This window comes from Drosophila teissieri, chromosome 3R, assembly GCF_016746235.2.
Source record: "Drosophila teissieri strain GT53w chromosome 3R, Prin_Dtei_1.1, whole genome shotgun sequence".
NCBI classification, from domain to species: Eukaryota; Metazoa; Arthropoda; class Insecta; order Diptera; family Drosophilidae; genus Drosophila; species Drosophila teissieri.
Window position 1 is genome coordinate 27,220,380 of NC_053032.1, and position 9,958 is coordinate 27,230,337.

The following is a 9,958-nucleotide window of genomic DNA, read 5'->3' on the forward strand; positions in this document are numbered from 1 at the left end:
TTAATTAAAAGGAGCTTTGCCATTTACTCATGCACTTCTTGGGGTTGCGACGGGGTGGCAAAGCTCAGTTCTGCGTGCGTGCCCCAAAGAATGGCCGACACAAAGCCGGAAGAGTCAATCTATTGAAAGCCGAAGATGTTTTCCTCCCGGTTCCCGTATTCGTAACAAAAACAAACCAATCGCGTGTTTATTAATAACCAAAATATGCACACAACCCGCCGCGAATTTGGTCAAAATAACGAAACACTGAAATAAAAGGTATCGCAACTTCAGATTGATTGGATATTAATTCGGCATATGTATAGATATAGATATGATAAGGCATTGATAACTCAAAGAAAACTTTCATGATATAAAATGCTTTTAAATTGTTATCTTTGTATAGACATTCTTATAAGTACTTCCGCATGCTTTAAACTAATTTTTTAAAGATATACCAGCACAAAGCATTTGTGCTAGTTTAGGTTAAATTGCAATCTGGAGACGTGACATTAGAGTTGTTGAAGCGTGTCTCTATGATTGTATGTTAAAAACCAGAACTAAATACGTTTGATAATAAACATAATAGCAAAACATTTTAGATGATTTAAATAGTCTTATTTTTAGGGTGATGAAAACTGAAAGTTTTAGTTGTTGAATTCCCTTTAAATGCCTAACTTATTGCATATTAATATCTTCATATCCCTGAGCCCCGCGACAGCTGAAACTTCACAAATCACATACAAATTTGACAATCGCCTTAACGACGCGATGAATGATGGACACAATTAGAACACATTCCGATTCCAGTCTGTCAACAGAGGGAAATCTAAATAAAGGCACAAAAGGGGAACAAACTTTGCACTTTGCTTTGAGTGCCTTATCATGTGGGAGCCACAATTCACATATTTCTTATTCTTACTCACTATTTGCATTTCTCTTAGTCGGTTCAGCATCCTGAATTTGTTTCGTAATCATTCGGCGATTGTCTAGTATCCGGTTAGTATCCATTGGCATCCATTGCGATTCGATGTCGTCGTTAAGAGGAGTCTTGGGCAACTAAAATTCCAATTCCACATGACCGAATTAGATTTAGACTGCGTGCTTTCGTTTGAACCTATTTTCGGTTGAATGTTCTAGCGTTTTGGCCTTTAATTGACTCTTTTTTATTTTCCATTTAATTGCTGCTCGGTGCACAACTCACTCAAGTTGAGCGGTAGGAACAAACTGAAGATGCGGCGCACTTTCTAAAATGGAATAAGCGACATGCGTGCGTGCATCGCCAAAATTTTATAAATAGAAAGAATCACAAATCTATATTTGAAGTTGGAAGCAATTTCAAAAAACCGCTCACCGGTCAACAGTGACGTCATGGAGCCACCGATGACTTTTTCGATAACTACAACCAGTTGCATTTTATATGGTGTAAATATTTAAGGTTTTAAATGCTCAACATTCGACTTCTTTAAAATACTTGTAGTCTATTCAAAAACGTTGTAAGTTAATAATAAAAAAATTCTTTATAGTATAAGTTTAAGGAACTTCCTAAGATACAAATAAAATAAGAAAAAATTATTCCTATTAAGTTAACATTTCAAATTTCGCTTACAAGTGCGCCAAAGTCCCGCGCGAACGTTCACACTGGTTGAAAACATCGCTTAAAACCGAAATAACATCGATTAATCGATTGGCCCATTACTCATCGCGGAAAACGTGAACGAAAAGCAAGTTGCCGCCTGTCTGCTAGGAACTTTATTGTTTTAAACTGTAATACGTGCTAAAGGCCAACCCCATCACATAAATATGGTAAGTCCAGCCGCAAATAATCCAAGGATAACGAGGGGAACCCCAATCCTGGACTCCTCTGCCAGCGGCATGCGATTGTAAACATAACCTGCAAAGAAGCTTCTCGCAAGCCGACGACATCTGCTGACTAATTGGAGACTTTTACTATATATTTTTGCTATATCCGTATGATCCACAGCAACCGCAAATCGTGCTCCTCAAAGAAGGCACTGACACGTCGCAGGGCAAGCCGCAATTGGTGTCCAACATCAATGCCTGCCAGTCGATCGTGGACGCCGTGCGGACCACTTTGGGTCCCCGCGGAATGGACAAGCTGATTGTGAATGCCCAGGGCAAAGCGACGATCTCCAACGATGGAGCCACCATCATGAAGCTGCTGGAGATCATCCACCCGGCGGCCAAGACCCTGGTGGACATTGCCAAGTCACAAGACGCCGAGGTAAGCGATTGGCCCCCCTGAAAAGCCAAGCACGTGACACAGCTAAAGCTTTGTTTCGCCTTCTCCTTCAGGTGGGTGATGGCACCACATCTGTGGTTCTGCTGGCCGGCGAGTTCCTCAAGCAGGTGAAACCGTTCGTGGAGGAGGGCGTTCACCCGCGAGTCATCATTAAGGCCATCCGCAAGGCCCTGCAGCTCTGCATGGAGAAGATCAACGACATGGCTGTCCAGATTGTCGAACAGTCCAAGGACCAGCAGCGTGCTCTCCTCGAGAAGTGCGCAGCCACTGCCATGTCCTCCAAGTTGATTCACCAGCAGAAGGACTTCTTCTCCCGCATTGTCGTCGATGCTGTGCTGTCTCTGGATGAGCTGCTGCCCCTGAACATGATTGGCATTAAGAAGGTGACCGGTGGCTCGCTGGAGGAGTCGCAGTTGGTGTCGGGAGTGGCTTTCAAGAAGACCTTTTCTTATGCCGGCTTCGAAATGGCCCCCAAATCCTATGACAACTGCAAAATTGCCCTGCTCAACATCGAATTGGAGCTGAAGGCTGAGCGCGATAACGCCGAGATCCGCGTGGACAACGTCAAGGAGTACCAGAAGGTGGTCGACGCCGAGTGGCAGATCCTCTACAACAAGCTGGCCAAGATCCACGAGTCCGGCGCCAACGTGGTGCTCTCCAAGCTGCCCATCGGTGATGTGGCCACACAGTATTTCGCCGACCGCGACATATTCTGCGCCGGCCGCGTTCCCGAAGAAGATCTTAAGCGCACCATGAAGGCTTGCGGTGGTGCCGTCATGACGACGGCCAATGACATTAAGCCCAATGTCCTCGGTCTGTGCAAACACTTCGAGGAGCGCCAGGTGGGCGGCGAACGTTTCAACCTCTTCCAAGGTAAGACTCTTATTCGTATACTTAATTATTTGCCCTTGTGGAGGACTCACTTCAACGAACACTTATTTTCAATTTTATTTCTATTTTTAATAGGCTGTCCCAATGCCAAGACGAGCACCCTTATCCTGCGTGGCGGTGCCGAGCAGTTTCTGGAGGAGACTGAGCGATCTCTACACGACGCAATCATGATCGTGCGTCGCACCATCAAGCACGATTCCGTGGTGGCCGGCGGCGGTGCCATTGAGATGGAGTTGTCCAAGCTGCTGCGCGACTACTCGCGCACCATTGCCGGCAAGGAGCAGCTGCTGATCGCCGCCATCGCCAAGGGCCTGGAGATCATTCCTCGCCAGCTGTGCGACAACGCCGGTTTCGATGCCACCAACATTCTCAACAAGTTGCGCCAGAAGCACGCCCAGGGTGAGTGTCCCAAAATGTTTGTCCATACAGAGCCACCTTAACCATGAGTGAATTTGAAATTTATATTTGATATGAGGCAAAGAGAAGTTTTTATTTTAAAGACCTTGTGTATGAAACTTTAAACAAAAAACATTTGTTCCTCTGTAACAAATTGTAATATATTCTTAATCCCTTCGTCCAATTGTCTGTCCGATTACTTCTTGAGCTGCTCATGCCAGAGCAGGAAGCAGGGTTCCTGGCATAAACCTGGCTTATCCGGACAGGTGTTGCACATAAACTTGCTGAACTGCAACATTCCGCCTTTGTGGCAATAGCGGCAGTTTTTCTTAGCCGGCTTTCCATTCTGCTGGATAAGCACGGGTTCGTGAAGAATGGTCTTCATCCTGGGCTCGGGCACCGGTTTGTTCTTTGACCGCTCATATGCATCCGGTTTCTGGGGACTAACTGTTAGCGGTTCGTTCGTCACTTCTTCTCTTAGAAGAGACTTTATTATAATCACCCGAAACTCCGAGTAACTTTTTAGATGTCCGACTCGCGCATTCTGGCCATTGGCGAAGTATAGCAAATAGGAATTGTACACGAGAATGTTGAGTAGAAAAATGGTCAGCTTCCTGTCCGCCGGCAAATCCTGGCAGGCAGCTTGGTAGTGGATCAGATGGTGGCGACCATTGTTTCCAGGTCGCAGTTGAAATTCGAGTTCTTGGATCAACTTGGGTTTCGCATTCGTTTTCTGCATGGCCATCTCCTTGGAATAAATGGCCAAGCAGTCGGAGCTGAAGAAGTACAAGCTCTTTGCCCGTCGTCGCCACTTGGCCATCATCAGAGAAGTGGCATAGCTGGTGGAGATGCTGTTGGAATCTAATCGCTGGTGCACCAGTGCCTTACTGTTGCCATACCTATTCCTGTCCAGCAGACCAGTGCAATAGGTGCTTTTCTTAGCCAACTCCTGAGCCAGACCATAGCTTCCATAGAACTTTGATGCGTACACAGTGCGTCCTCCCTGGTATCCCTCCATTAGTTTGAGGGCAATTTTGTTACGGTGCTCCACCAACTGCCGGGAATTGCGTACCCATGCCGGTCCGTCTTCCTTTCGCACAATCTCCGGCAGAAGCTTCACCACCAGTCCGCTCTGCTCAGTTAGCATATGCAGCAGTAGTGAGTTGGTGCGGAATTTGTTGGGAAGATCCTCCTGGGAGCTCAAAGTTCCTTTCCACAGAGTGATAGGTTCATTGAGCACCAATTGCTGGCCACAAATGTATATCTCTTCCATGCGCTCGTTGATAAAGTCTAGCAGTGGAAAGTCCTTCAGCTTGGCTTTGCCCGTTTGTAGCTGCGGTGCATCAAAGTTTAGACAGTGCAGCAGCTGCTGATACCGCTCCAGGGACATCTTCCCCGAAAATCCGACGAGACCGTAAAACATGTTAGTGCTCCAGTAATCCGAGAGGTGCTCCAGCTTCAGGTCACACATAAGCAGGGAGAGGCCCATAAAGATTTCCATTTCTTCGGCAGTTGTGGGCTTGGACTTGAGCTCTCCTCCCTTTAGGTTGCAGCTTTGGGCCAGGGAAGAGAAAAACTTGGAGCGGTTTCCCAGCAGTTGGTTGAAGTAGTGCTGCGGTCCCTGAAAGCGTTGTCCGAATTTCAGGCCAGTTTGCTGGATGGGAAATTTGAAGAGTAATCTGGAGCCCGCCTGCTGGCTGCTCCAATCTGGGTCGTAGTCATCCGCCTCGTCTGGTTTGTGAAAAAAGGAAATTATGTAAGTTAAGGACTGAGCGGAGGGGAGGGGCACCTAACTAACCCTGACAGAAGACATCTGCCGCTTGGTAATCAAGCTCCGAGTAGCCATCCTCGTCGGAATCGCTCTCTTGCTGCTCCAATTCCAAGCGAACGGTAGTGGTGGTCACCTGCTGCTCCGCTACCAGCTGCAGTTGGAGTTCAGTGAGATCCGGCTTGATATCGGCCGTACTTAAATCGTAGTCTGCGAGCGCCGGATAGCCGTCCAACGGTTCCGTCTTGATGTCCACACTGCGCCGCTTGACCGGCGACCGGTGATCATCCTGGCGCGGCTTCAGTTGCTGTTTGCGCTTTCTCCCGGAGCTGGACATTTCGCCCGATGTGTGTTTTTTTTTCCAAATAATGCAAAACAGCGGAAATTTCAGCCGCAGCAACGCGTGTTTTTCTTCGACCTCTCTGTCACTCGTCCTCTCTCACTCGAGTCACATGTGCTGTATGGTGTGCTCTTTCGCACCTTCTGAATTCGTTTATTGCGCGGGCTGTATGTGGCGTTGCCACCTGGGTGGTATGTTGACTGCAAAAATCGTTGGCAAATTCAAATCGGTAGTCTAATTTTAAACTTAAATTAGTATTTAAAACATGTCATCGACTGCATTTATTTGATACAATTGATAGTATAGTTAAGTTAGATTTCATATCCAAAGTAACAGAGTTTTAAAACTAAACCATACCTCTTATTTACCTTTTTTACAGGAGGCCAGTGGTTCGGCGTCGACATCAACAAGGAAGACATTTCGGACAACTACGAGCAGTGCGTCTGGGAGCCGTCTATCATCAAGATCAATGCGCTGACGGCGGCCGCCGAGGCAGCCTGCATGATCCTTTCCGTCGACGAGACAATAAAGAGTCCCAAGGCCGGAGAACCCCCGATGGCCGGCGGTGGCATGGGAATGGGCCGCGGAATGGGCAGGCCCATGTAAATAGAATCATTCAGAAATCCAGAGAACACTACACCCTAATCATCAAAACTCACTTGCATTTCTCTCCTAATTTAACACGTACACGTATTACTCGGTCATACTTTCGCATTTCGCACGCTTCAAAGCAAGAACAACAGCAACAATAATCCACTGACCTATCTGTATATGTTTAATAATAAAACACAAAATTGAAAATTGTATTTTCATAACATACAAAACGTTTTTAGTTTGAATGAAGGGCGAGGTGGCAACTCTGCGGGGAGTGCTGTTAAGCGGTTGACGTGCTGTTAAGCGCAAGCAACATATTGTTAATCCAATCCATCCCGAAAATAAACAATAAATAATGGGCAATCATAAAGTTCTCCGCTCGGCGGGAAATAATTTGCGTTATTCCATGTACGAGTTCATTGACGCGGTACACAAACGATCTATTATATGGGAACGAAGCCACCCGAACTTCCACAATCGTGAACTCAGAGATGAGGCCTGGCAGCAAATTGGCCACGAGCTTTGCGCGAATTTTGACGACTCCAGCGAGCCGGAGAGGCAGGAAATAGGTGGGTGCTGCTCTAAACATTATAATCAATATCATACATAGCTTCCAATTCCAGTTAAAACCCTGCTTAAACGTTGGAAAAATACAAGAGACAGCTACCTACGGGTAAACCGGCTACGCCAAAGTGGCGAGGAGGTGGCCAGAGCTTCCTACATCTACGAAAAGGAACTAAGTTTCCTTCTGAACGTTAAAGCAGAGTCGGAGGACGATGTGGAATCCTTGAAGGAGCAGCCCAAGCCACAGGGCAAACGGAAGCGAGGGAGCACCGCCGCACAGAGATCTGCAAAGACTCCACGAAAGCGAAACTCCGACCAGGAATCGAATCTGGAGCCCGCAATCCGCCACTCAGCCATTCCGGACAACCTAAATACGGTTCTGGAAGATCTGGCCTGCACAAAGGAGGACACCGCTACTCCGGAGATCGCATATATTCCGCAGTTACCACCAGATCCACCCTGCAGTACAAATACCGCCTACTTGTCCGCCGATCCGGATCAGGCCTTTTTCGACACCATTAAGCCGCACATGCAACAGATGTGCGCCGATCGCAAGCTCGACTTTCAGATCGAGGTTCTGAAAATCCTACGCAATTTCAAGCCGAATTGAATATTCGCCACAGAAGTCAATCATTTTTTGTTCTGCATTTACATTGAGAGCAGATATATTTAACAGCAAGTTAACATAGGCAATAAGAACATAGTTAATCGTTATCGTTCATCGTCTAATGCTTAGGGCGCCAAGTTTGTACTGTAATTTGTAATTTAAAATACAAACAAAAATTTTCACAAAGGATTGGTTAAACTTTAATGGAACGAATGATTCAATATTTTTTTTTAGATTTAAATAACAGACAATACATTTTCTTATAGTTACATTTCTGTAGTGTGCAATGTATATACTTTAATAGTTACTATAATTTCCATAGTTGTAAAGTTAGTTAGGGAAATGATATATTCTTAAGAAATAAAAATATTAACTAAAATTTAAAAATTCACATTTAATTTGTATTTCACTATATCAAGTTCTTAGTAATAGACTTACACCAAGAGTTTTTATAAAAATTCATATGACTATACGAGTATATGTACATATACGAGTACATTTGTACTAAGCAAGCATGCACATTGTCCACATGTGGAATTGATATCTTGACACCAATCCTCTGTTCTGTTTTTCATCCCCCTAGCCACTACTTTCTTGGGCCGGATGCTGTCTCAATACATATTTATCGCCTGCAGCGAAATTTTAGTAAAACATAAACTGTCAAAAAGATACATAAGCCATCGGATGGCCCATGTTCCAAAGTCGTTCGACCAGTTTCGGCTGATGTTGATTAAAAAAAAAAAGAGCTTAAACCTGTATTCATACAGCTTGTCCCTCTTATGCCAATCGAGTTTTCATTATGTATACCGATTTCTTCATGGTTTTTGCTCAACACAAAGGCAAATTTATGGATTGTACGAGTGTATTTATAAGTCGACACTCCAGACGACACCCCTAAAAAAGAAATCGCTGAAAACCGTTAAGGAAGCCATAGGGGTAACTCACAGATTTGGAATCGGTGTCGCCTTTCAAGCGTTCCACACTGCTGGGAATTCCCTGAGTACCTCCTATGGGGGGTACGAAATCGTTACCCCGAATACCCGCCCCCACACTTCAACCGACAAATGGTACTCGTAACGTCCTGTTCTCCTCGGGATCGCCCCATTCCATTTCCCACTTAACTGCATATGGTATTTGTTAGTGGTTGTTTCGGGTTTCGGAAATTTCTGTCTGCGATCGGGACCCTGGCCCTACCCTCCACTTCACCCATTAGCAACGGCTCTGGCAGCTGTTGTGCCCTATTAAATGCTCCCTTAGATCCTCGAATCCGGCTACCTGCATCTGCTGAATGGAAATACACTGAGAACTTTTGTGTAGATTTTCGCTAGAAATGTTTTTGCCACCAATCCATACTTTATACAAATAAAACAATTAAATATTTAAATGAATTTTTCATTTGAGTAAAATACTTATTTATCAAGATCTCTTACGCTTCTATATCGTGTATCCTATATCTACCTATATTTATCGCAGTGTACAAAGGCATTCCCAGCGTGTGTAACGTACTTTCCAGCCCAAACGAAACCGGGCACCGAAGGGGATTTAGGGTCTTCTACCCCTGGAATTGGTACTCCCCTCGCATACCTGTAGCAATTCTGGGCATTGCAGTGAAATCGAATAATAGACAGGAAGTCCCTTCGATGGCTTTTATTCCTTTCAAGGGCCGAGCCGCTCTAGTAGATCATGGTGCAGCGATTGTCTCGCCAAATGATGCTGGTCTTTGTCCTTTCTTATCCTAAAACTATGTTCCTAATATGGTCGGCAGGACCAAGAGCCCTTGGCAACTGAGCCCGACTCAGGTGGAGTTATCCAGTAAAATCACCTGCGTGTTTTGGTATCTTCGCCAGGCACTCTCCGCCCTTTCCAAGTATTCACCGATCTCTTGTCGCTTGTTGGGAAGGTCGTACTTCTCCAGGGCTAGCTTGAGGAGTACGTACTCCAGGCTACGGATACCTCCGAGATTGTTTGGATCCCTTAGGTTATCTACTAGGGTAACGAATTTCTTGAGCAGCTCCACCAACTGCCCAAAGTTGGTCAAGTTCTCCAGCTCAGCATCCACCTCGTTGACGTATCGCATACTCTGCTTAATTCTCCTGGCCAAATCGGTGCTCCTGCCAGCCAAGGGTGATAGCTCCGTATTTAGCTGTTGCACCGATCTGCGCGTATCGGTCACCTTCTGCAAAGCGTCCTGGTTATACTGATCCTGATCCGTCCACTGGGTCATCGGAGCCTTAGTAGTCGTCCCTTCGTTGTCCACCATAGATATCCGATTGTTCTCCACAATGATGGTCTTGTCGATGGTGCCGGTCGGGGGCTGCATTACGTTGAAATCCAGGGTGAAATGGAACCGCATGCTACCCTGTAAGGATTAGGAATTGTTTAGGAAACATCCCGAAAATCACTTGCACAATCAAAAACATGCCTGGACTAAAGTAGACGCTGCTAAGAAAACCAAAATATTCGTAGAGGACCACATCTTGCCGGCGAACTGGGAAATGTTTGACTGACTCCAAGCTGAAATCTCACGATCAGACCACTTCATGCAATCCAAGCTCG

At 45.7% G+C, this 9,958-nt stretch overlaps 4 protein-coding genes across 4 annotated transcripts; 2 read left to right on the plus strand and 2 right to left on the minus strand.

Annotated features, from left to right (window-relative positions):
• The first annotated feature begins 1,626 nt into the window (after positions 1–1,626).
• LOC122619765 (T-complex protein 1 subunit eta) lies at positions 1,627–6,461 on the plus strand. Its single transcript, XM_043796877.1, has 5 exons — positions 1,627–1,785; positions 1,964–2,224; positions 2,296–3,115; positions 3,209–3,532; positions 6,017–6,461. The coding sequence occupies exons 1-5, from the start codon at positions 1,783–1,785 to the stop codon at positions 6,241–6,243; spliced, it is 1,635 nt and encodes a 544-aa protein (XP_043652812.1). The 5' UTR covers positions 1,627–1,782; the 3' UTR covers positions 6,244–6,461.
• On the minus strand, positions 3,658–5,726 carry LOC122619764. Its single transcript, XM_043796876.1, has 2 exons — positions 5,328–5,726; positions 3,658–5,260 (listed from the first exon to the last, which is right to left on the minus strand). Exons 1-2 carry the CDS (start codon positions 5,632–5,634, stop codon positions 3,726–3,728), a joined length of 1,842 nt encoding a protein of 613 aa, XP_043652811.1. The 5' UTR covers positions 5,635–5,726; the 3' UTR covers positions 3,658–3,725.
• A 38-nt stretch (positions 6,462–6,499) lies between the features above and the next one.
• On the plus strand, positions 6,500–7,582 carry LOC122619767. The gene is made up of 2 exons (XM_043796878.1): positions 6,500–6,800; positions 6,855–7,582. Exons 1-2 carry the CDS (start codon positions 6,587–6,589, stop codon positions 7,403–7,405), a joined length of 765 nt encoding a protein of 254 aa, XP_043652813.1. The 5' UTR covers positions 6,500–6,586; the 3' UTR covers positions 7,406–7,582.
• Positions 7,583–9,036: 1,454 nt separating this feature from the next.
• On the minus strand, positions 9,037–9,958 carry LOC122619768. The gene is made up of 2 exons (XM_043796879.1): positions 9,825–9,958; positions 9,037–9,761 (listed from the first exon to the last, which is right to left on the minus strand). Exons 1-2 carry the CDS (start codon positions 9,942–9,944, stop codon positions 9,198–9,200), a joined length of 684 nt encoding a protein of 227 aa, XP_043652814.1. The 5' UTR covers positions 9,945–9,958; the 3' UTR covers positions 9,037–9,197.